The sequence below is a fragment of the Mus caroli genome, unplaced genomic scaffold, assembly GCF_978045245.1.
Source record: "Mus caroli unplaced genomic scaffold, Mus_caroli_1 scaffold_6, whole genome shotgun sequence".
NCBI classification, from domain to species: Eukaryota; Metazoa; Chordata; class Mammalia; order Rodentia; family Muridae; genus Mus; species Mus caroli.
Window position 1 is genome coordinate 17,475,001 of NW_028227261.1, and position 26,240 is coordinate 17,501,240.

At 52.9% G+C, this 26,240-nt stretch overlaps 1 protein-coding gene across 1 annotated transcript in view; it reads left to right on the forward strand.

Annotated features, from left to right (window-relative positions):
* Positions 1-15,974: 15,974 nt before the first annotated feature.
* Igsf21 (immunoglobin superfamily member 21) overlaps positions 15,975-26,240 on the forward strand; it is a 219,300-nt gene continuing 209,034 nt past the window's right edge. The window contains exon 1 of the mRNA XM_021161084.2: positions 15,975-16,485. Within this exon, the coding sequence (XP_021016743.1) occupies positions 16,416-16,485 (70 nt within the window). The 5' untranslated portion in view covers positions 15,975-16,415. The remainder of the gene's footprint in view (positions 16,486-26,240) is intronic.

Below are 26,240 nucleotides of genomic sequence, written 5' to 3' on the forward strand. Positions count from 1 at the left end.
AATTTTGGCCCATTTGCTGGTCTTCCCTAAACCCAGTTTCATCCTCTGTAAGGTATAGTCTGTAACATTGAATGCCTAGGATGGTGACAAACACACAGTAAGTGACCAACAAACACTGGCATCACTTACCACCCTCCGCCGTGGACTGCCCCTATACATCCTACATTTGCCTGGGGACTCACTTTTGCATTAAGAGGAGAGAAAAGCCCAGAACCCATAGTCTAGCCCTGCAGCCGTTCATCTCCTCTCCCCTGTGCCCTAGAACCCCTCAATCCATGCCGTGAATAGGACTTTGGGTCCCTGGCTCCCTTCTATTAATTCTTCATTCATCTTGCTTCCAGAGTTCTAGCTACTGGGCTGCTTTTCTGGGAGATGCTGATCAGTCATGTGGAATGCAAGGAGGGATGTGAAGAGGGATGCTCTCCTGAGCTTATGAGCAATCATGGCCTCATCATGGTATAACTTAACTAATTAATACAGAGAGTGCTTTGTGGGGAGAAAGGTCGGGATGAGAAAGGAAGAGTGAGAAAAAGCTGTGGTTTCCAAGGGCGTGTGGTACAGCTGAGGCCCTGGGTAGGATAAACACTCAGACCCTGACTTCTGGCCTCTCCTCCCCTGGACCCCCAAGGTCAGACAGGCAGAGAAGCTCCAGCACTTCTCCCTTGAGAGAGGCATGTGGATCCCATCTTGCCCTATGCAGACCATCAAGCTCTGGCGTGTGGATCTGACCAGTCACCTGGCAAATAGGAGGTGGAGGCCAGTGGGGCAGGGGAGGGGGTTGGACAGGTGAGTCTGAGGGGAGGAGGGTGGAGGTCAAGTGAGCCTGAGGGGAGGAAGGTGGAGCACAGGGGAGCCTGAGAGGATGAGGGTGGAGGACAGGAGAGCCTGGGGGAGGAGGGGGAGGACAAGTGAGCCTGAGGGAAGGAGGGTAGAGGACAGGAGAACCTGAGAGAAGGAGGGTGGAGGACTGGAGAGCCTGAGGGGAGGAGGGTGGAGGACAGGTGTGTCTGAGGGGAGGAGGGTGGAGGACAGGAGAACCTGAGGGGAGGAGGGTGGAGGACAGGAGAACCTGAAGGGAGGAGGGTGGAGGACAGGTGAGCCTGAGGGGAGGAGGGTGGAGGACAGATGAGCCTGAGGGGAGGAGGGTGGAGGTCAGGATGATAGAAGAGAGTCTGCCTCTGGTGTGACTCCCATTGTACAGCCTCTGGGTGTCTGGCTTTAGTGTGGGAGTCATGGAAGCCAGACCAACATCTAGGAGATCATATCTGCTGAACCAAGGCTCCAGTGCTTGTTAAGCTGGTTGTCAATCCTCTGCTCTGTACTGCCCCACCCCACCCCCACCCCCACCCCCACCTAGGCCTCTCCACAGGGTTGCTGAATGCATAGCTTCTGCCTTTATAAGAGCAAGCAAGGGGCAGAGACAGAGAGATTGTCACCTGTGGTCACCTCATCTTGGAACTGGCATCCATCACTTTGCCTGCTGTATCTAAGGGCAAGCCAGTCTCAAGGAAAGGGACATGTGTGAGCACCCAGAGGCTGTACAATGAGACAGAGTCACTCCGGAGGTAGCCTTCCATGCCTGAACAAGCACTGCCTGGGAGAAAGGACTCAGATCAAAGATTTGCATCTCTAACCCAGGAAAATGGCTGGCATCAGAGAGACACCCAATAATTTTCAGTGGATCAGCCCAAAGTTCCCTCTGCCAGGACAAGGAGGAGTGGTGTCCTGTGCTCTCTGTTTTCTTCTGTGCTCAAGGCAGGACTACTGCCAGCCTGAACACCCACATCTCAAGAAGGCAAGCTCCACCCAGTAAACTGTGTGAAAACCAGGTTTGCGGCTGGTAAGGCCTCACTGTGTTTGATCTGGGCTGTCACTTGCCTTAGATAATGAACACTTCCTCTCTGCTGGAATCAGAACCTACGCATCTCCGCTGATGCCTTCTTGGCTGTGTCTCTGGTTGTATTCACCCAGGCTGGCGTCACCTGTCTCTGGCCCTAGCCACGGTCTCCTGCCTGGAAGCCTCTCTACCCACCCCCTCTTATTCCTTGCTTTGCTCTGTAGCCAGAGAGGCAGCAGGGAAATGCCTGTTAGGGTTAGAGGTAGGGTTCCTGTGCAGAGCATCTGCCTGGAACCCACGGTGAAGGCAGGGAGGATGACTCAGTGGTAAGCCTTCCCTAGAATCCATTCTTATGCAGCCTGATTGTCACCTACTCCAGGAAGCCCTCTCAGCTGCACCCCACCCCCTTGGCTACTAGGCACATCACCTGAGGCCAGTTACAATCTGAAAATATCTTAACCCAGCTCTTGTCTTAGAGATTGTTTGTTTGTTTGTTTGTTTGTTTGTTTGTTTGTTTTTTGTCCCCTGCCAGCAGACACCCAGTTCCCCAGAGCTGAGGTTACTGGTGGTCTCATCTGTGCTCTAGAACCAGTATACTTTAATCAGTCCCCACTTCCAGAGGATGGCAGCAGCTTCAGTCTCAAACCTGCCCAAGAACTCACCGCCTCCAGCCTTCCCTGGACATGACTGCCAGATAAATCCAGGGAAGCACAGCTTAGAGACTGTCCCTTGGCAGCTCCTGTAACTCCTGCTTCCTCATTCACAATGGCATGGTGAAGTCTTGTTGAGTCACCTCTTCTAGGAAGTTCCCCCCCCCCGCCCCCACGCCCACCTCTGTTGTAGGGATGGGAAGAACCAGGGATTTCGAGCCAGGGTGGATTTCACATCTCTGCTTTGCTATTTGTCCCAGTGCAGCCAGGAACCTGAACCTGCTTACAAGGCACGGCCCTAGCTAACCTTAGTAGGAAGACTCTTACCTAAGCAGGTGAGAGCACCCTGGGGTTCTTCTAGATTTAATGGAAACAGATCACACACACACACACACACACACACAGAGAGAGAGAGAGAGAGAGAGAGAGAGAGAGAGAGAGAGACTCACACACATACACCCACCCACCCCACACACACACACACACACATGCACCCCACAGACAAACACACAGACAGACAGACAGACAGACAGACAGACAGACAGACAGACACATACTACTTAACTATCCCACAGTGTACTTCCTCTGTTCCTATTGTCCAATGAGCTACTTCCATCAAGACCTTCCTAGGTGAGTACGATGTTGGCTGAATCTGGCTGGTCTGGCTGGCTGTGTGTGTGCCCCCTTCCTCTATCAACACTCTACATGTATTGAAGAAGCCATATGGTCAGTTGGAAAAGATGGATTTTCTTCATAGAAAGAGAGCTGTTCTTAAGTAGAGGAGGGAGGAGTCATGCTCATTTGCTAGAACACCCAGAAAAACTCTGATGGTCCGCTTGCTCGAGAGCGTGGAGTGGTCAGGGTTCCAGAGATTCACATTCATACGAGGTCCTGCAAGTGGCCCTCTCCTCCCACCCCCGTTCTCAGACAAGCTTCCTTCCTCTTGGACCTTTCCCTGCCCTCCAAGCCTTTGGTCTGTGTCCCGTGGTGTTTGGGTTTGTTGATTTCCTTTCTTCTTTATTGTCACTGAATTCCCTTCTTCATGGCCATATGTGTTTGCTCATTCTCCGTGCTCCCATTGGTGCTCCCATCATGTGAACAAGAAAGAGCGTAGCTAGCACCTCCTATCTAGAATGTTCTAGACACCCCCACTCACTTGGTTAATCTTTTTGGAGGCTATGTATCTGAAAATGTCTCCCTGCAGGCTCCTGACTTTGAACCCTTGACCCACATCTGGTGGTGCTGTTTGGGAGATTGTGGCACCTGGCCTGCTGAAGTGGGTCACAGGGGCAGTTCTTTGAGGGTCCTCTCTCAGCCTTGCTTCCAGGATGTTCTTTCTGATTCCTAATCTGTAGCATAAATGGTCCGTGAGCAAGCTCCTCTACCATGGACAGAGCCATTCCTCATCACCATGGACAGAGCTGCCCAGCAGCCACACCACCATGGACAGAGTCACTCCACGCTACCATGGACAGAGCTACACCCCACCACCATGGACAGAGTCACTCCACGCTACCATGGACAGAGCTACACCCCACCACCATGGACAGAGTCACTCCACGCTACCATGGACAGAGCCACCACCCCCACCATGGACAGACTTGCCTCACACAGCCACCCAGCCCTCAAGCCTTCCCCAACAGGAGTGGCATCCTGTAGGACTGTGGGCAAATCGCTTCTTTCCTCCAGGCACATAGTTACTGCTGTGAAAGAAGGAAGGCAAACAGTGAAGCACCTGTCTACCCCTGTAGAACCTCATCCCCAGCAGTCCTTAGCCATTAATTAGGACCGGCCCTCTCCGCCATAGCTTGGTCTGCCCTTTGGGGCTACATTGCATGGATTTTTTGAATAGCATTGTTCCTTTCCCCAGAGAAGGAAAATGCAGTGTTCACATACAAGGAATATTGCTCAGCCTTAAAAGGGGAAGAAATTCAGGGGGCAGGGGTGTTTCTCGGTCTGTAAAATGCTTGCTATGTAAGGACAAGGAGCTGGGTTCAATTCCCAGAACCTATTACAAATCTGGGCATGGCAGCACACATCTGTAATCCCAGGGCTGGAGAGACAGCAATGGGAGAGCATCAGAACTCGGCCCAGGTACTCTAGCCAAATCTGAGCTTCGTGTTCAGTGAGGCCATTCTCAAAAACAGTTAGTTAGAGAGTGAGGGGAAAAGATACCAGAGACTGACCTCAGGCTTGCACATGAATGTGCACAAGTCTGTGTAGATACACACACACACACACACGGGTGTTGGTAATATGTATCCTCACATAGATGAACCACAAGAGCACTGTGCTAAGAGAAAGAATCAAGCCGTAAGAAGATGAATATCACACTTCACTACTCATCAGGGAATGAACCTAGTATACCCAAACTCAGGACAGAAGGGAGGGCTCTGGTTGGCAGGAGCACCAGCGGGGGAGAAAGGGAGAGGCAGAGGGGTGGAGGTGTTCAGTGTGTGTTCTGCAAGATGACAAAGTCCCAGGGATTGATGGAAATGTGATGGCACGCTATGGAACATTCTGAGCTGAGCTCTTTAAAATGCTGAGGCTGCCAGTTCTCTGCGGGGTTTGTTTAGCTTCTCGACAGAGATGAGGGAAAAAGGAACCAAGACTTAAAACACCTGGGTGGTGTGGTCATAAGACCCAGTCTGGTCTCTGAGCCTCACCTAAGGCCACCAGAGTCTACTTCTACCTTTATTTGCTCATCAATCTGGATGGATGTAGCTTCTCCTTCTGCAACGCCTGGTCACATAACATGGCCGACTTGGCCTGTTCTTTTAACCTTCCTGAAGTCCAAAAGAGAACTGAAATAACCAAGGATGGAAAGGTGGGTTTCTGAATCTGATTCTGATTCCCTCCCCCGCCCCCGCCTCTTTCCCCAGGGCTCCATCAGCAGCCACTGCCTGACGGCCACACTAAACTCTTTTTTTTTTTTTTTTTTTTTTTGGTTTTTTCGAGACAGGGTTTCTCTGTGTAGCCCTGGCTGTCCTGGCACTCACTTTGTAGACCAGGCTGGCCTCGAACTCAGAAATCCGCCTGCCTCTGCCTCCCGAGTGCTGGGATTAAAGGCGTGCGCCACCACGCCCGGCTCCTCACACTAAACTCTTTACTGGGAACCATGATGTTTCTCCTATCAACCTCCCCCCCCCACCATTAGGCTCTGTAAATACAGAAGCTCAGTAGATGCCCACTGTCCTGGTGGCTTGCTGATGCCAGCATCTTAGGCTCTGCCTTCTCCAACTCTGTAAGAACACAGAGTTCTCCTTATGGGCAATCAGGACTACAGAGTGAGACCCTGTTTGGAAAAGAAAAGGAAAACACTTAAGATAAGAAAGATGGAAGATATAGAGAGTAGGGGAGAGAAAGAGGCAGAGCTGAGGGGCTGAGCTCAGTACCCCCAAACCAGAGCTGTAATTGTTCTCACATGGCCCCCCATGCCACACTGTCTCTCTTCTCTCTGTCTCTCTGCCTCCTTATGTCTGTTTCTGTCTCTCTTTGTCTCTGTCTCTCTCTGTCTCTTTTTGTCTCTGTCTCTCTCTTTGTCTCTCTCTGTCTCTATCTCTTTATGTCTCTGTCTCTTTGTCTTTCTCTGTCTCTTTGTCTTTCTCTGTCTCTCTGTGTGTCTCTCTCTGTCTCTTTTTGTCTCTGTCTCCCTTCTGTCTCTCTCTTTGTCTCTCTGTCTCTCTGTCTCTCTGTCTCTCTGTCTCTCTGTCTCTCTGTCTCTCTGTCTCTCTGTCTCTCTCTCTCTCTCTCTCTCTCTCTCTCTCTCTCTCTCCCTCCAGTGGACGAAAGTCTGCTTTGGCCCAAGATTGATGAGAGCCAGCCCTAGAAGGAGAAAATCAGCTTCCACAGATGTCTCCAGATCCCTCACTTCCACGAGTTGGCCCTTCTGGCAGCTCCGTGGTGGAACATCGTGGCTCGGCATTCCGTGGTGTGATGTGGCCTTCCAAGAGAGAGCAGTTACACGCGGCCACCTCTGGGAAAGCATCGAAGTGACCTTCGCTCAAGCCTGGGCCCTACGGCTCATTAGCCGCTTTTGTCTTACCGACCGCCGACCTCTTCCAGAAGCAGGAATCGTGCCTCCCACGCACTGCCACTGCCATGTTCAAGTTCAGTAATGTATGTAAAGCGCTAGGCCCTATCACGGGAGATCTGCGCCTGCTCTCCTTCCCCAACTCCTCTCCCCGGGGGTGAGGAGGCAGGAACGCCCCGAGCATCCATTGCTGGCATTACCGCAGCTGGCCCGCGCCATCACGAAGCGCGGCTGGGGAGGAATCCTGATAAGCCTCTTATGCCTGGGATATTAGCATTCTCAGGGTTTGCTGCAAATTCTTCATATTTGTCCTTTAAGAGAAAAAAATGGAAGCTTTTAGGGAGGTAGAGTTAACCTCAGGTACAGCTCTCCATTCCAAGCTAGACACAGGGTGAATCCCTTTTCCAAGGTCACTGGACTGCTATGTGGCTGTGTCAAGGTGGGAACCCAGATCTTTAAAAAAAACTTGCTTTATTGTTTAAGTTTTGCTCTGGGAAAGCCAGCTTAGGCCTAAGGGCAGATATCCCTCTAGGAGATGGGCCATGGACGATGTTGGCATCTTTGTCCCCATGGAATCTGTGCCCTGTGTGAACTTGTCACACCGTCCCCCCTCCTCTCTCTCAGAGCATCCTTTCAGAGACCCTAAAGTGCTTCTGTGTGCCTCGTACATATTTATATGCCTGCGTGCTCGATAAAAATAAAACCACTTCACCCACCACTGAAATGCAGCCACTCGGGGTGTGAAATATGGGACTTATCGAACCACTGAGAAGAACGACTCTCAGGAGAGACCTCGTCCCTCCTGACATTGCAAGGGGTCTGTGAGGAGGAGGGAGGGTTTGACTGTCATGATAACAAAGTTCTGGACTTTTGTAGAAGAAGGTGCCGGGAGCACCTTGCTTTCAGTGCTCTGGGATGTCTTCTTCACACAGATCTCTCTCACACCCTGAGCCTCACTCCCCGACAGAGGCCTGCTAGCATCAGGGGCTATGACCACCAAGCACTCCAATCCCTGAGCCACTTCATGATTTAAGAGTCAGAGGTTATGATGAGGGGAGAGGTGTCTGTCTGATCAAGGACCAGCACCTTTGGTGGGTTTTTGTTTTTGTTTGTTAAGCACTCACCTGCTGCTATAGCCTTGCCCAGCACAGCGACTGTCCTGCATGCTGGGTCAGAGCCCTACCCCAGACTGAGGCTTTACACCAGCCTTCCCTTCTCCCTACACTCTGCCCTTCTCTTACCTCCCCTCGCCCACTGGGGCAGCACAGCGTAGTGAGAGCCTTGTGAAGCCATCGCCACAGGTGTGCCGAGCCCGAGCCTATGGCAGCAAAGCTGAGCTCTCTGAGCCTGAGTAAGGATCGGCCAGCTTCCTGAGCAGAAGTGCTCCTGTGTAGGGGTGGGGCAAGGGAGTAGGAATGTGTGTGTGTGTGTGTGTGTGTGTGTGTGTGTGTGTGTGTGTGTGTGCTCCAGTCAGAGGCAATAGTGCAAATGAAGCCTGGTGGCTGAGAGTGAGCTGGCTGCTGGCGGTGCAAGATTATAACCCCAGCTACTTAGGAGGTGGAAGGTGGAGCATTAGGTTCAAGGTCAGCCTAGATAACCTTGGGCAGACCCTGTATCAAAACAAAGCAAAACAAAGCAAACAGGGCAGGGCTGTAGCTCCGTGGTCAGACATGTGCCTGGCATATATGAAGCCTTGAATTGGATCCCCAGAATACGAGATAGGGGAGCGGTGTCCCAGCAGTGACCTCAGATGGAGCAGGAGGTCACAGAAGCCACTCTGAGGCTACAGCATAGAGGATTTGGAGGACTCCAAGCTGGGCCTGGAAGGCAGAAACCAAGTGGGGCGCAGGCACAGAGGGCTGACTAGCAAGTGATAGTGGGCACCCCAGGTCAGCATCCAGCCCTGCTAACCGAATGCTCCTCAGGACTCAGAGCAGGTCCTGTGATAGGTCCCTGCCACTAGTTCAAGCCTAGGCTTGGTAAGCCTACATGGTCTTTGGTTCCCTTGTAGTAGTGGTGAACTTTAAGAACAACTGGGGCAGGGGCGGGGCATAGAGAGATGGCTCAGCAGTTAAGAGCACTGGCTGCTCTTCCAGATATCCTGAGTTCAATTCCCAGCAACCACATGGTGGCTCACAACCATCTGTGGTGGAATCTGATGCCCTCTTCTGCTGTGTATGAAGACAACACACAGACACACACAGACACAGACACAGACACAGACACACAGACACACACACACACACACACACACAGGCTTGGGCACATGAACCTGTGCTATGTGCTGTCATGCTCCAACCTGGGCACCTTGGTAAGATGTCATATGAAGGATGAGCAAGTCTCTGTCTCTCCAGATGGTGTCCATTGGTTCCCTCCCAAGAAACCTTAGCTTTGAGGAATGAGGGGCTTTCTGCTCGGCTTCCTACACCTCCTTTTCTGGAAAAGCTCGTAGCCTCATTCTCCAGTAACTTCTCTGCAAGGTCACCCCCCTCCCCTGCACAAAAGGACCAGAGGCAGCCATGGAGGGAGAGCTGGGTGGCCTGCTGGGGTTAGCAGGTCTGTTTTAATCAGTTTCCCATGGCAGCCTGTGGTGCCTGGGAGATGCTAGGATGTCAGGAACCCCCTGAGATCTGGGAAATGGTCATCCTGATGGATCAAATGTCAAACATGACCTGATCCCAGGATCAATCAACCCGTGCACCCTCCTCACTGTCTCCCACACGATCCATACAGTTCCCCACCATGGTTCTCATCCACACATGGCTCTGAGCTGTCTCCAGAGATGCTGACAAACCTGGTCTCCACTCCCAGGCTCCAGCTGCCTTAGGTGGTGTCTCTGGTGTCACCAGTGTGTCTGGAATGCTTCCCATGACTGATTCTTCCCCCAGACTACTCTTTCTCTAGCTAACCTGGAAACCCCCCTCCAGAAAGGCCAGCTCAGTGTCACAAACAACACCTCTGCTTCATTAGTGGCCAAGGAGGAAGGAGACAGAAGTGAGGAGAAAGTGGATTCCTGCTGGGCAGGATGTCACCGATGGCTGACATCCTGCCCAGTCTTTGCCTCTTCCCAACGGGAATCATGAAGCCCACAGAAACAAAATCACCTGTCCATACTGTAAATGGACAGGAGTTTCTGACACTTTCTGGGACCTGAAGGCACAGGCAGAAAGCGGGTTGTAGAGAGGGCAGAGGTTTTGGGGTTTACCCTATGGCTTCTGTAATTAACCAAAACCTGCGGGCACACATGCCATTAGGTTCCCAATTGCATCACTAACTCGGATAGTCAGACCTCCCTGCTCAACTTTCAGAACCACATGACCTGGGCCTGCATGAACCAGAACCATGTGACCCTGCCCTGCGTGAACCAGAACCAAATGACTGGGGCCTAAAAGAATAACACGAGAGTTCTCAGGGAACAAGGTAAAATAGCCCAGACCTTCTGGAACGTTCAGTGAGACCTGGGAAGACAAGGCTCACAGTGGGAAAATCTCTGTTCTTGTAGTGGGAACAAGGTGCCCACTCCATACAAATTGCAGGGGCCTCAGTTTCTCCTCTACAGTATTTTCCCGCCCATCACAAAATGGACTAACAGGAAGCACGTCTGGGGATATCATGCCTTGCCTTGGAAACATTGACACCTAAGAAATCTGTGACTAAGAAGGTGATTCGTGTTATGAACTACAGGCCCTCCAATTCAAAAGGAAAGGAAAAACAAAAAACAAAAAACAAAAAAACCGGGAAAATCGCGTGTTCCATGGCGCCACCTATCGGCGATTTTCAAAATTGCAGAGTGAGAGGGAAAGTAGACAAGGGAGGATTTCAAGAGTGACCTCAGATTTATCAGCCCCGAAATGACAACCCGGAGACAAGGGTCCGAAACCGGAAATGGATGGATTAATGCTCTAAAGGATCACAGGGGGGAAATGAAGCGGCTTTCCTCCTTTGCTTTTGTATTATGGCCGACACTTTGCAAGTCTCTTCAGACCTCCACACTGTAGTCTGCCCACTCTTCTTCAGTGGAACCACTGTAGAGGATGCTGGGCTGAGGACCACAGAAGCAATCAAACCGTGGGTCATAACAGCACTGCGTTGCTGACTGCCTCAAGGGCCAGTTCAGCAGCCACAGCTGATCCTCGTGGTTTGAGCATCTTCTGATGTGATCACAAGCCACACTGGTCACTCTAGTCCTATCTGTATTTCACAGGCGAGGAGGAGACTGGCCCAGGCATGTAACAGGTAGGTGACCAATGAATTTGTCACCGTGGATAGGAAGAGAGTGCTTCCTTCCTATCTTCCAGTCAGAATCGCCTTTCTGAGAGTCGAGACTGGGATTTAAGTCTAGGCTCCTGACCCCAGAGCCTATGCTTTCGCTCAGTCACTTGACTGCATCTGCTGGCACCTCTGGCAATGACTAACATCTGCTGTCCTGCTCCTTCACAGCCAGACAGCACAGTGTACAGGAAAAGAATAAATCCTGCTGATATTTCCTAATCTATATTCATCCATCCACACCACCTCTCTATGTGGACCCACTAAGCCTTTTTCTGATCTGTCTACCTGTTCATCCACTCCACTGCCCATCCATCCATCCATCTATCCATTATCCTTTATGCTCATCTATCTATCTATCTATCTATCTATCTATCTATCTATCTATCTATCTATCTATTCCTCTATCTGTCTGTCTGTCTGTCTGTCTGCCTGTCTATCTCTATCACCTATTCTTTCCATTCATCTGCCCAGCCTTTTGTCCATTTTTATCTGTGTACCCACAATCTTTCCATCTATCCATCATCCATCTATCCATCCATCCATCCATCCATCCATCCATCCATACTTCCATCCATCCATCCATCCATCCATCCATCCATCCACCCTTCCATCCAACCTCCCATTTATCCATCCATCTATCCCTTCCTTCCTCCCAACAGTCACTTTCCATCTTTCTCGGCCCAAATGATCAGATGAATCACCTGTGGTCTTGCACACATTAGGCCCACAATGCTCTGTGAGGACAAAGAACAGATATCTCCAACTTCAGCATAGAGAGGTGGGCTGGAGAGTATGGGCTAGAAAACATAGGTCAGAAAGCAGAGAGACAGATCAGCAAGGGGTCGTCTATTTTTAGATGCCAACTTTACCATATACCAGGTAGGCGGCGTTAGGCAATGACTTCACTATCTGTCCCTTCATCTCCTTGTGTATTCTATGGAGCCACAGATAGAGTCTGCTCCACAGGGCTGTGCAGAGCTTGATTAACTAGTACAAGCAAAGCATCCAAACAAGCAGGCTGCGTTTAGCTAGAGACACATGTCATCAGTCAGCGGTGGTCATTCTATTTGCTACTGTTGTCACCTGTCCGCTATTGTCACAGACACCTGGGGACATGGATGTTAATAAGAATTGATAAGAAGAGGGGTGAGAAGCAAAGGCAGAAAGATTCCCACCCAACAAAACTACTGTGCCCCTGTGGGCTGAGAGGAAACTACTGGCATTCTCCAAGTAGACTTAGCCATGAAACCCTCTTTTGAGGAATTTTCATTACAAGCTCACAAATGGTCTCTGTGTGAGACCCAGTGTGGGGAACACTGGCCTCCAACTCCCTCATCTGGGTGAATGATACCTAGCACCCCTGTGCGTGTCCTGTGAGGAGATTACCACCTCAGCCTGTGGCGTCCTTTTCTAGGAGAATATGTGGGGTCTTGACAATGTAGGTGGGCCAAGTCTGTTAAGGATGAGTCTGTAAGGCTTAATTCCAAGTGGCTGGCTCACAATCGGTTTGGGTATTGCCATCATTTCTGGTTGTGTTATTTAGATAAACTGGTCCTGCGTGGGATGTATGCCGGTGGTGTTGATTGCCAGCATAAAGAGAAGCAAGAGAGAGAGAGAGAAAGAGAGAGAGAGAGAGAGAGAGAGAGAGAGAGAGAGAGAGAGAGAGAGAGAGAGAGAGAGAGAGATCATCCCGGCACAGGGAAGCCCATACCTGGTCCCTATGCTCAGAATCTTCTGCCTTACCCTATCTTCACGATTCACCTGGCATCTCTGCAACTTAGTTTCCTTATCTGTAAGTCATGCGTACACAAAGTTGCCATGGAGGACTTTCGCGATGATTAGATGGGATCCAATAAATGGACACAATGGACTCATGACAGTTGTCCATCTGGCATGTGTGTGTATTCACACACGAGCCCCTGTGTATGTATGCATGTGGATCCCTGTGTGGCTATTGCAGGTGACCAAGGAGAGCATGCAAAAGCTTGAAGTGGATCCTGCATTCGAACCTGAGTCCATCACTAGCTGTGCCCTGGAAAAGTTGCTGCTTTACCTCTCTGTTCTTCAGTCCTCTCATCTTTAAAATAGGAGTCATGCCGCACACACTGATCTGTTACTGTTTCACAAGCTGAAGTCCCTGACAGCGCCCAGTGCTCAGAGGCAGGTCCTCATATTCTCTACTCCACCAAATAGTTGTCCCCAAACCTACAAAGCCCACCCTCTGGAAACAAGGCTGTGAGAGCCAGTGGTACCCTGTCCCTGGAGAAGAGAACTTAAAGCTCCATCGTGACCTCCGGGTGGCCATCCCTGGAGCAGGGCGGAGAAGGTTGCTTTTGTGCTAGCACCCTCTGTCGGGAGAGCCCGTGTCAGCACCAAGGACAGAGGATTAGGCCCTGCTCACCATTGCGGGCGGGCAGGCAGATCGCTGCACCTTGGCTGCCTAGAGGCTCACGGTTCCTACTGGACCTGAGGCCAAGAGAGAGGCGTGGTCCACTGTGACTCGAGAGTCTGAGTGCCAGGAGAGCAAACTGCAAGCACCGCCTCTGGCGGGCAGCAGTAGACATAAACTAAATGAAAAGCCTGTGGCTGCCCTGGGTGACTTCTCCTTTGCCTCAGTTTCCCAGAGCCCCCTGTTAACTGACTGTGCTTCAGAGTCACCTTTCTATGCAGCAGAAGAAAGGACTCCAGTGCTGTGGTTTATGGAGCAGAAGGGGCGGGGCTTTGGGCCGAGCTGGGAGGCGGGCTGTTGCTATTATCATTACCATATGGTAATAGGCGTGCTTTGGCAGCCTGGCCCTTCCAAGGGAAATCAACTCTGCACCAGGGTGGAGTAGCGTCACAATCCTGGATCTCTGAGAAGGTTCATGGCTACAGCTTGCCTCTGAGCACCCACCGAGTACCAGCTTGAGCTCAGTGCTAAGGAACAAACCAACCAGTGATCCAACTTCATTCAGCCTTTCATTCATTTTTCCATCCATCCAATACTCAGTGAAGACCTACTATGTGCCACGGGCCAGGGTGAACAGTACTTTCTCCACAGGATAATGTTTAAGGACAGCGTGGATAGTGAAGATGATTTGGGAATAAAGGTGGGTCCATTAAGGTATAAAAAACTCCAGGCCCAAGACACTCAGCCGTGAAATCAGACTTCCCTGGTTTCAAACTTCTTTTCTCCTTTCCACCCTCTCCAGTGACGCCATTCTTAGAGGACTCCATGGAGACAATACCTTGGCCCTCTTTCCCAGCTGGTTAAGCATGGGACTGATGGTAGTGTCACCAACGACCTGCTCCTTTCAGCTCCTCCCTCAAGGACAGTGGTAGGTGGGTGTGGCCAGAAAGCCACGCCCACTTGGCCTTCTGAAGAACTCTTGCCTGTCCTCCCTCACCTGGCTCCCTCCTGTTGCACCTAGACTCCAAGAGCATGGAAGGCCACACAGCAATGCATGCATTTCCTGTAAGACTAGCCCAGCACGGGGGTGGGGGGTGGGGGGGATCTGGGCTTGGAGCTCCTCAGCCAGGGAACCTCTCACACCGAGGGCTTAGAATCCTGCATAGCTTTTTCCTAAGCCAGAAGCAGAGAGGTGGGAGGGAGAGACTGGCAGGATCAGACAGGCAAGGGTTGTGCTCTTCCCGTGGCTGGCTTAGCAGGGGGTGGGGGAGCTTTTTTTGGAGGGGAGGGGAGATGCCCTCAAGCTCACCCCTCAGTAGCTTGGGGAAGATGAGACTTGGAGACGTAGCAAGGGGGAGTGGAGAACAGCCAGGGAAAGGATAAAGGCCCAAGACTCCAGTGTTCAAGCCAGATCCAGCCCAATCAGGCTAGCAACCAATTAGTCTGATTCAAAAAAAAAAAAAAATACCCACGGAGGGACAAACTGTAATCAAACACCTATTTATAAGGGTTTATTACGATCATTATTATTATTTTACTGAGAGGATCCTTCTAAAGCCTGTCAGGTGAACGTATTCGCTCAGATCTAAATAAATGCAAATCGCTCCTTCCCTGGAGCAGGGAGGCTGAGCGACCCTGAGCTGCAGCTAGCTAGCTAGCTGCCTTGAAAGACCATGTGCTGCCAAGGCTGCAGAGGGTAAAGGAAGAGAATGGGTCACTCCGTGGGGCATCCTGGCACAAGTAGCACCCTCTCCCAGTAGCACCTGCCAGGCCATTACTCACTGCCCACCCCTCTCCCAAGGCCTGCAGCCAGTGGGGCTGCCAGTGTACCCATTGCCCGGCTAAGTAAACTGAGCAACAAGGATGCAGCAGCTTAGTAAAGCGAGGGAAGCTGGGACTTCCCTGGAGAGTGAAGAATAAGGAGACCTGGGTCCTGGTTTGGGGACTCAGATTCACTCTCTGGTTCTGGAACTTGATGGTCTAACTCCTGGTCCCTTGTGTAGTTCCACCCCCACCCCACCCCCACCCTAAGAGCTAGGAGCACCTGCCTCTTTCTCACGTGGGAGATGGCCCAGGCTCAATGGTGTGTGCGCATCTGTGGGTCGCTATCAAAGCGACGATCTGACACAAGTTTCAACCCCACCCCGGTTCTCAGGTGGAGAAGCTGGGGTGTCAGACCTGATTTTAAAAAAAAAAGTGACATCTTGGTCTCAGGCAGAAGAAAAAGTCGATGCCTCCCTTGCCCGGTCCTGCCTGCACATACAATGCAGCTGTACTGCGCGGGGCGCGGGTTGGAGGGTAGCCCTTATTTGTGGAACACTGAAGCTCCGAAAGCCCCTAAGGAGGACGTTCATAGGTGTCAAAGCAAGCCCTGAGGACCTACATCCCTCCGGGCAAAGCATCTCTCTCTCCTGGAAGGAGAAAGGGTACTTGCATCCACCAAGCTGAGGAAAGGGGCGTCCAGGGACACGGCCAGGTGGAGGGGTGGGGAGGGCGATTCGGGTGGAGCGAAGCTTGGTGTGTGTGTGTGTATGGGAGGATGCGGCTCACAAGCAAGCAGTTGTGATGAGATAGGGGTGGGGGGGAGCAGAGGGTAGAAGCCGAGAGGGAGGGGGGCGAGTTCTCCTCTCTGCAATAAATCGGCTTAGCGGACGAGAGCCGAACAGCCCAGAACGGATTAAAGAAAAGTCTGTAGAATACGGCAGCGAGCGCAGCGCGGGGGGCGGGGGGGGGGGGGGCGGGGGCGGGGCGGCAGGAAAGGAGGGAGAGGAGGGGGCGCGAGAAGAGCGAGCGCTGGGCAGAGCGCGGCGGCGCGGGCAGAGCTTCGGCTCCAAACTCCGCCACTGCCGCCACGGATCCGACTCCGGCCGCCGTGGCCGCCGATCGCATCCAACCAGCCAGGAGCAGCTGCGCGCCCCAGCCAGGTCCGGTGCAGCCCGGAGCAGCCAGTGCGTCTGGTGCAGCCCAGAGCATCCTACTACAGCCCAGAGTAGCCTGGTGGTGCAGCCCGGAGCATCCCGGTACAGCCCAGAGCAGCCCCGGGTAGCCTGGCAGCCCGGCTACAGTAGCATGGGGACCTCCCCTCGGCTCTCCTCGCCTCTCGTCACCGCCACGGCCGGCGGCCCGGGTCACAAGCGCTTCTGAGCCCATGGCGAGGGGACCCACCGCCGCCACCGCGATCGCCGCCGCCGCCGCCGCCGCCGCCTCGGCCAGCGTCGCCAGCTTCTGGACACCATGCAAGCTGCTCCAAGCCTCCGCCGCGCTTCCTGCCTGCTGCTCGCCGCGATTCTGGACCTGGCACGCGGTGAGTGTGCGGGCTCCCGCGGGAGCCCGGGGCCGGGGGATGCGCGCAAAGACCGAGAAGGGCGCGGGCCCGGATGGCTCTGGGAGTCTCGGGCTGTAGGCAGAGTCCAGGAGGGCTTCCGTGTAGCGAAGAGAGGATAGATCTTTTGGAGAAAGCCCTCGTGGGTCTGTGCCAGTGTGTGTGTGTGTGTGTGTGTGTGTGTGTGTGTGTGTGTGTCTTTGTTGGGTCTGTGAGTGTCCGAGAATCATCTATGTGTGTAGAGGGCACGGGAGTACATTTAGATGTGGCTGTGTGATGGTGTGTGTGTGAGAGAGAGGTAACAGAGAGTCTAGATCAGTTGCATGGAGAGGTGAGAGAGAAAGTCTGAGTGTTTGGGGGTGTGAACTCCTTCAGGAGGGTAAGTGTGTGAGCGTCGCAGCATGTGGGAGCCTGTTAAGGAAAGGGTGTTTGAGGTGTGGCGGTTCACGCCGATCCCCGGTGTGCTGACTGGTCTCTAGAGGGCTGTGTGACAGCCGGTGACTGTATTTCTGTTAGAGCTGGGCAGGAGTGTACCCAGCTACACGTGGAAGTACAGGACTTGAGGTCCTAGAAGCTCTGGGTCTGGGAGCAGGTGCAGATCAAGGGAACTTGGGCAGGGAACTGTGAGCACATCTGGGGCTGGAGGAGTTCCAACAGTATGGCTCGCGTCTGTGTGTGTGTCCCGCATGGGCTTGGTCATGGCCTAGGCTGAACCAGATGAAGGAAACTGGAGCTCAAAGGCTTGCCCAGAGCCAGCAGTGCGGGGCAGTTCTAGAGTGTATGGTGAGGGCTACCTGGGAGGAGGGGCACCCTGCCCAGCGCCGCCCTCTGGTGGGTCTTAAATGATATGGAAGTCGAACTTGACGCCCCAGTGCCTTCGGGGCAGGGAACAGGGGGCAGATGCCAGCCCAGCAGGGCGGAGGCAGGGCCAACAGAGTCATAGGTGGGGGATTCCAGAGGGTGGGGGCGGGGGTGGGGGGTAGGGGATGGGGGAAGCTTCTCCAGGTCAAGTCACAACCAACCACCGGTGTTGAAATCAGAGCGTGGCCACCCGGGGAGGTGGGAGAGTGGAAAAAGTAGGCATTGTCTCCGATGGAGCCTTGGCCTCTGTCCCATTTAGGCCGCGGTGGAGGGTCAATTCTTGTCCCGCAAACTGAAAAAAACCTATATGAGCTCTGAGATTGTCCTCCAAGGGGCGTGCCTCTAAAATAACCTACACCCTTCAATCGCCTGAGTCTTTGAAGAGAGAGCTTGGTCCGCTAATGGGAGAATTTGAGCCTTGGGAGGTGATCCTGTAGGCAGTGGGGGAGAAGCTGGTGGAGACCCAAAGGGATGTCAGGCAGGTACTTTGTCCCTCCTACCCTCTCTGGGTGCCTATACTTTCTGAAGTATATCAAATCTCTCTGTAACTTTGGGGACAAGAGCTTCCCCCTTTGAGATGGATGTCTCTAGAGGGAAAGATTCCAAGTGGGAGGCTCCGGGTTCCAGCGCCACCGAGAAGACGCTAGGCTTTGTAGAAAGGCACGGGAGCCCTCACCTGGACGCTGCAGGGAGCAGGATTGGGGGTTGGGGACCGAACGGGAAGCTCCCCTTCTTCTCAACCTGGGATGCACACGGTGTAACGAAGCGGGGGGAGGGGAGGGGAAGAACCGGGTGGGGAACCCCGACTGCGTCAGGACCCCACCCTGCGAGCTGGCGCCTGAGCGGCTTGGCTGCGGAGAGCTATTTAGGCGCCCTGGAGCTTTGGCTCGGCTCGCTAGCTTCTGCAGGCTGCGGGAAGGGCTTGCTCCGGGAGCCGGGGTGAACGCGTGGAACCAGGGCACGTGGGTGGGGGTACCGCCTCCTTTCAGCTCCGCAGGCCCAGATCTCGGACTCGAAACTTGTGCTGGGCGCAGGAACCCCTGAGGCTCCAAGGCTCTTCTTCTCTATAGGGGTGCGAAATCCTCTGGGTGGGATCCAGTTTCCCTTTCCAGGCTAGGTGCCACCTTGCCAGGTGGGAGCAAGGGGAGAGTCCTCGCGAGCGTGAGCGGCGGGCTGGGCCGGAGGAGGGCGCCCTTTTAGCAGGCGGCGGTAATGCCCACGATTCGTGCACCTGGCGTAGCTTTGCGGAGCTAACCAGCCAGGGGTTTGCCCGGGAAGAGATGGTGGATTCAGGCATCGCACTCAGAGACTCACTGGCCTTTCCCGAGAGGGACACAGTCACTGCTGCGGGAAGGGCACGAGGAGTGAAGTGGCAGAGCAAAAGAGCTGTGTACCTTTTGCATCACTCCCATACCCCACTCCCTACCACTAGGCTCTTCAAAGAAGGCCTGTTTCTCTGGTCTCCAACATCGCCTAGGGACTCCCTGAAGCACTCTGAACTGGGCAATGGGAAGCTGCATACTTGAACTTGCACAGTGACCCTAAAAGAGCCGGGCTGAGGAGGTAGAGGGAGCGATGAGACTCTTTAAACTTGGCTAGTTACGCTCTGGAACATTCTCTGCTGAAAGCAGGGGGCTCTGGGAAGACCTAATTAGAGCTAAAGGATCCAGAAACCTGGCCTGTCGGAACCTGGGGGTGGGGGTGGGGGTAGGGTGGAGAGGGTGGGCCGGGCCTGCAAGCTTCTGGTCTGCAACTGGGTGTAATCAGACATGGTCTAAGGGGTGACTGGATAAGGCTCACGATGATGCGGAGCTGCGACTGCCTGCAGGGAGATGGGCTTCATAGATGATCCCCTTTCTGTGTTCTCTAAGCCCCACCGCGTGAGGACACCACACTCCTCCGTGTGCCTCCGATCCACTGCTGAGGACTGAATGGTGTCTAGTTATCTCACCCGTGGACGTCCCCGTGGTCCCGCCCCTTTCCAAGCCACGCCTCCTCACATCCAAGAACATTTTCCTGGGAGGTCAAACTTATATAATTGGGGCTTTTCAGTTAGGCTTGGAGTGACTTCTGACTTCCGGGGTCACTGAACTTGGTGGCTTTCATCTCAACCCCTAATATCCCAGTGCCTTGAGCAGGGAGCTGTGCAGTTGCGCTGCCCTAGATGGAGATCAGTGCCCAGGGCTGGAATAGTCTTGGTTCACAGTGTGTGTGTGTGTGTGTGTTTGTTTGTTTGTTTGTTTGTTTTTAAAGCAACCCAAGACCACTCCCTTCCTGGAATTGGGTGGTACTTTGAATTTGGGCTTTTCTCTTTCATAACTTCCATTGTATCGATATGTCCTCATTTCCCACTACAAGATGGCTTTACAAACCTATTGCTACAGTTTAGGAAACTGAGGAACCACTCTTTAAAATTGATCACAGACAAGCAGAGCTCCTGGCCTTGCCCCGAGCTCTCTTTCCATCGTTCCCTTTGGCAGCAGCCTTCCAGGTATGCTGGCCAAGGCTGCCAGGGGCCCTCTAAGGATGCCTCTCCGCCTGGATATCCTGACTGATGCTTACAGCTCCATGGGAAGCAGATCTTTTGCCTAGTGGGGGAAGGAGTGGTGAATATCCTAGCTACGTGGTTTTTTTCTTTCATGTTTCCTTTAATACTTATCCCCTCTCTGAGACATAAAACCAGTCCCATTTTGCAGAGGAGGAAACTGAGACACAGGGTGTTAGGTGACTGCCAAAGTCACCCAGCCAGTAAGGGATCAGCAGGGGGCCAGCACTGTGCTGTCTGCTTCCCAGGCTGGGTTCTGCTCCCTGGGAAGTCTGACACTCCCTCCTTCCTTGGGCCCAGCCCTGAGGTTGGCTGAGAGATCCAGTGTGCGTACTTCATCCTTCACCAAACTCAAGGTGAAAGGGTTATTCAGTGTGTTCATCTGCACAGATGGGAGAGGGCGTGTCCCTGCTAGACACTGTCATCATTAAGAAAATCAGTGGGCATCTGCTGGGGGGCAGGGCATATCTGCAAAGAGAAGGGCCAACAGGCATGACCTCATCCCAGTGAGTGTGTGTGTGTGTGCGTGTGTGTGTGTGTGTGTGTGTGTGTGTGTATACATGTTCCTGAAGAGATGAATGTCTCTCTCATTCCTCTTTTCCCTCCCCTCCTCCCTTCTTTTCCTTCTGCTCCCCTTCCTCCCTTTCCCCTCCCATCCACCTTTTCCTTCCCCTCCCCTCCCACTCCCTTATTTTTTCCTCCCTTCCCCCTCTTTCTTTCCCCCCTCCCTCCCCTCCCCTCCCCTCTCCTCCCCTCCCTTCCCCTCCCCATTCCTTAAAACAACAGACAAGCTGCAACTCTTCTCTGTGAGTGGAGACTTGGAGTCTCTGCCAGGCCTGAACCAGTCAGCATACAGCTGTAGTGCCCTCCTTGGAGGCAGATGCAGCCACTTAGAGCATATGCTAAGGGTGCTGGGCCTGTGGTGTCACCCCTTAGAGGTACTCCCTTTTAAGAATAAGTTCCAGGGAACAAGCAGGAAGGCTTTGAGGACAGCACAACCAGAGAGCTCTTGGTCAATGAGTCACAGGGTCACACCCAGCCTCGAATTGCTAAGAGTGTGGCCCAACATAAAATCTTAAGAGGTTGTGTGTGTCTGTGTGTGTGATATTTTACTGCAATGTCTTTCACTGTAGAGACATTGAACATGACTGATAAGCAGAGAAGTCCAAGGAAGATGGAAGAACAAAATTATACCGCTGAGCCTGGAAGGCATGGTCCACAATTGAGCCGGGCATTAGACTGTGTATGGCCGCTGTGGCTGGATGGCAGCTGGGGCCTTCTGTTATCCAGGCCCAGGATCTGGTCAGTACTTAGAATCTGGGAGCCAGAGTGAGTTTAGCCCTGTAGCTGGAGGCTCTCTGGAACTTCCGTTGGGTGAGGAATGGTTGTTGGGGATCCCAGAGATGAGGTAGCCTCTGAAAAGGTACACAACTCTTCAGGGACTGCCCGTGGCTCTTGATGTTCTGACTGGGATCTTCCATGGCTGCACAGCCCAAACCAGAGCCAAGATGGATGGCTGTCTATGGGGAAACTCCTGGAACTTCTGGTCAGGTCTGTCTCCAACATGGCCCCCGTGGTGGCAGTCATTGCTCTCAGCCTTGGTTTCCCCAAAGGTACAAGCCCTCCCTGGAAGGCTGCTGGGATAGGCATGTCAGGGGGCAGGAGGAAGCCGTGATGTCTGGTGCAGGACCAGTGTGAGATGCGACTGCTGTAACGACAAGCCCTGCCCAGGGAGTGCCGGGGCAAGGTGACACAGTGCAGATCCAGGCTGGCATTGTAAAGAACCTACTGAGTTCCAGACTCTTGGCGCTGCAGAGGGCTGGAGGAGAGGGAAGTTTTCTGTTCTTCTCACCTTTTTTGGTTTTGTTTTTGTTTTTTAAAATATACTTGTTTCAGAACACGAGACCTTGTGTGTGATAGGTGAGTGATCTTCTGAGCTTTGCCTCCTCCAGCACTTTTGTTATTGTTATTGTTGTTGTTGTTGTTGTTGTTGTTGCTTAGATGGAATCTCTCTATGGAGCCCTGGCTGTCCTGAAGCTTATGTAGACCAAGCTGGATTCAAACTCACAGAGATCCTCCTGCCTCTGCCTTCTGAGTGCTGGGAATGAAGGCGTGCACCACCCACCATACCTGGACTTTTTTATTTTTGATACAGGGGTTGATTACATTGCTTCTCCTGGCCTTGAGCTTGCACAATCCTCCTGCCTCAGCCTCCCAGTAAACTGGACCTGATTTGTCCTCCCTGTTAATGATGTGAACCCGGAGGCGAGGGATAGGATGGACTGTTTCTTAAGCGCAATGTAGAGTAATTGGGGCGTGGGGAGGCATGTTCCAGTGTCCCATGCCTGAAGAGCCCAGTGTGAAGAGTTGCAGGGTTTCCCAGTGTCAGGTGGGGACTTGGCAGCACACGGGGCAGTGGGGAGTAAGGTGGGCAGTCCCCAGTCTCATAAACCCTAGGAGCGGCCAGAGGGCAAAGCAGCTGAGCTGTTGGGTCTCCCTTCCTTCCCCAGGCTGTCCCCTTTGCCCTTTTGTCCCTGTAACTGCAGAGGATCCTCTGATGGCCTTAATTGTCTCTAGTCCCTGATTCTACCATTGTCTCCCCGGCCAGCTCTATCTGTCTGTCCTTCCCGCTCACTCACCTCACCCAAAAGGAAAGCACCCATGGGCTGCCCTGGCATTTTGCTGGTCTGGATGCGCAGCACAGAGGCTTGGGGGCACAAAGGCCAGGCAGGGGAAAGGCAGGGGGCTGGCACTGGCATTTGTAGCTGGCACTCATGCCTCCTCGCCTGAGCCAGCCTGGCTGGTATTTCTCCTCAAGCAGAGATTCAAGCTATAGAATAGCCAAAGGCCAGGTGCCTGGCTCCAGGGAGCAGGTGAACAGCTGCTAATTGTCATGGGGCACCTACTGTCCCAGGCAGGGGCGGAAGGAACACCGTGGGGACAGCCATGATGGCCACTTCACAAAGACCTCTTTGTTCCCTTCTGCTGCCGAAAAGTGGGTCGCTACTTGCTGGGAGGGGAGGCGGTGTGGATGGGGTACGGGGGATGGGGCCTGCTGCCTGCCTGAGGTGGGGTGAGGCAGAAGCTAGGCAGCCTGTGTGGAGAGGTTCCGGAGGCTAGAGCTGCCTGAGAGGGCGGGGTTAGTGGCTTTTAGGATAGCCTGAGCTGCAGGGAGTGGCTTCTTGCCTCAGGAACCAGCTAGATCTTCCCTCCTCCTCCTTCTCCTCCCTTTTTCTGCCTCTGTTGAGCAGGTGAAGATGGAAGGGTTCTGGGACCAGGCACCACGTTGGGATGTACAGTCTAGGGCCACAGCCATTGGAGGCCATGACCATCCAGAGAGATGGGCAGAGTATTTTCTGTGGTATCCCCATGTACTGACTATTTTTGTGTCAACTTGACACAGCTGGAGTTATCACAGAGAAAGGAGCTTCAGTTGAGGAAATGCCTCCATGAGATCCATCTGTAAGGCAGTTTCTCAATTAGTGATCAAGGGGGAAAGGCCCCTTGTGGGTGGGACCATCCCTGGGCTGGTAGTCTTGGGTTCTATAAGAGAGTAGGCTGAGCAAGCCAGGGGAGGCAAGCCAGTAAAGAACATCCCTCCATGGCCTCTGCATCAGCTCCTGCTTTCTGACCTGCTTGAGTTCCAGTCCTGACTTCCTTTGGTGATGAACAGCAGCATGGAAGTGTAAGCCGAATAAACCCTTTCCTCCCCAACTTGCTTCTTGGTCATGGTGTTTGTGCAGGAATAGAAACCCTGACTAAGACACCCCAGAACCTATGAGAAAGCCAGGCATTGTGCACTCCCATAATCCCAGGACTGAAGGGAGGGAGGGAGGACAGAAGCGGGCAGATCCCAGGGGCTTGCTGACCTCACAGTCTAGCCATAAGAGAGCCTTCCAGATCCTTGAGGAGAAACTGAAAACAGACCTTCCAACATCAGCCTCTGGTCTCCACACGTGCCTGCATGCACACACAAATACACATGAATGCACACAAACACAAATATACATACATACACACACACACATACACACACACATACACACATATATATAAGGACATGCCCACAAACACACATACATACAAACATACATATATACACACATAATACACACATGCACACACAATACACATAGACATGCACAGTACAAACATACATTCATACATGCAAACATACATATATACACATATGCACATACAAACAAACTCACACTTACACACATTAATAAAAAGATGAAGTCTTTCAGTGTCCATATGACAGAATGAACTAACCAAATTCAGTCTCTACCTGGTGAGAACGTCATAGGTGCTGGTGGCCGATGGCCACTGTGGGGGGTGGTTCAGAGGGACATTTCTACCTCAGCAAGTCCCACGGGTGGGTGGGGCTGTGTCGCGGTGGGGACAGGTGTACCACCTCAAGTGGGGTTGGGGTGGATGCTCTTGTAGCTTTCCTTTTTCAGGCTGTCCTTCCCCACCCAGGACAATACCTCAGGGGATGCTAACCATCTTGAGATCTCTGCTATCATCCTTTAAGCTCCCCATTCAGCAAAAAGATAATGAGCCGGAAGCTGGACTGGGCTGGGCATATTGTTATCTTAGAACTCATGAGGCTGAGGCAGGGGGAATTATATGTTGGAGGCTATCCTGGGCTATATCACAAGTACCAGCCTAGCCTAGGCTACATAGCAAGGCCCTGTCTACAAAGGAAAGTTGCCTCACTGGGGCCACAAGCCTTCTATGAGCAAGAGGCCTCATGTTCCAGTTTGGTTCTCTTTGCCATTGGTTCCTGCGTCTATTTAAAGCAACTGGTGTTGGCTTGCCATTTGGGGCTGTGATTTAATTTCTCCCTCTTTCTTTAAAGTGGCTTTGTCTAAGTAAATAACGAGCAAGGTTAAAGAAAAATGTTAAATGCAACGCAGAGCAGGTGGTGCGGATCAGGTATTCTGTGGAGGGAAGTGGTGGTGGGAGGGAGCTGTGAGCCACTGGGTCTGGAGGGAGCAACAGGCTTGGGCTTTGGGGGAGGGAACAGCCTGCATGATCTGTGAGTGCCTCAGGGTAGCATGGGGACCCAGGACAGGGGCTACATCAGGGTTGTTTATGCAGGGGTGGGGGGTCCTCAGTAGCCTGGGGACCCATGGAGACCAGGAAGTAATGTGTATAGACACTGCCTGAGGGCAAGGTGGGCTGGACTGAAGGGACTTGGCAGGGACCTAAAGAGGGAAAAGTTGCCTGTTGGGTCTGCTGCCAGTACCCACCGCGCAACAGCTGACCATCCCAGGTACTCAGCCTCCGAGGTACTCAGCACAGAGCCAAGTGCAAGAGTGAGCTTTACTGCCATCGTGGGAGGAGTTACCCACTCCTGTTCCAGCCTCAATTTCCCCATTTGTCAAGGGAGAGATGCTCTCCGTGGAGGACTGGTGTGATGGTGGTGGTGATGTGAGACAGGTTTGGTATGCTAACGCTAACGGACCCTCCCAGTTGACAGAGTCACAAACACAGAGCCCGTGAAGACAGACTTCCCTTGAACCAGGAAAGAGGTGAGCTTGCCTCTCCAGGACATCACAGTGTGTGCAAGGGTTGCCAGCTACCGCACTGGCCTGTGACAGGCTTTGCTGTGTCTCTCTCCAACTCTGGATGCTTCAGGATCCCCGCCCCCACCCCCACCCCCCATCCAGGCCATCTCGCTGATGGATGACTTCACCCCAGGGCGTGCTGATTCGTCATTCCCAGTCCATTTTCCACTCTGTTTCCCACAGAGATGTTCTTTTCTTCTTAGATCCATTCTGATCTTCTCTCCTCACATCCCCACCAGCTCTTGGCGCAAGCACCCAAACCATATTCATCACCAACAGGCTCCAACTTCACTGCTCCGAGTAGGTGCTCCCCAGGCAGAGTAGGGCGGAGGTGTGGGTGGGGGGAAGAAGGCCCATGAGTGAGCCATCGAGGTGGCTTTACTTACCGGCCTTTTAAAAGAGCACTCTCAGTAGGGAGTAGCTGACCCCATAGTCTCCTCTGAGAGCATTCCACATCTGTCCACTCAGCTCCCTGTTCCCTGACCCCCAACGTCCCCATCCCAGCCCCGCCTCCATCTACTCAAAGGTTCAAATTGACTTTGATGGAGGCTAATTTTGCCAGTTGAAACTCAGGAGAAGTCTATGCACACCGCGCTCGGTGAAAATTGCCTTGACAAATGCCAACAGCAATTTCTTCCCTGGCACCTTCTCTGAAGTGCTGCGGGCAAGACAGAACTCCCCTGTCCTAAGCTGACTCGCATCTGTCCATGCAGCCAACACTGCTCTTGGCTTTGTTTCTGAGTGAGTTCTATCCCAGC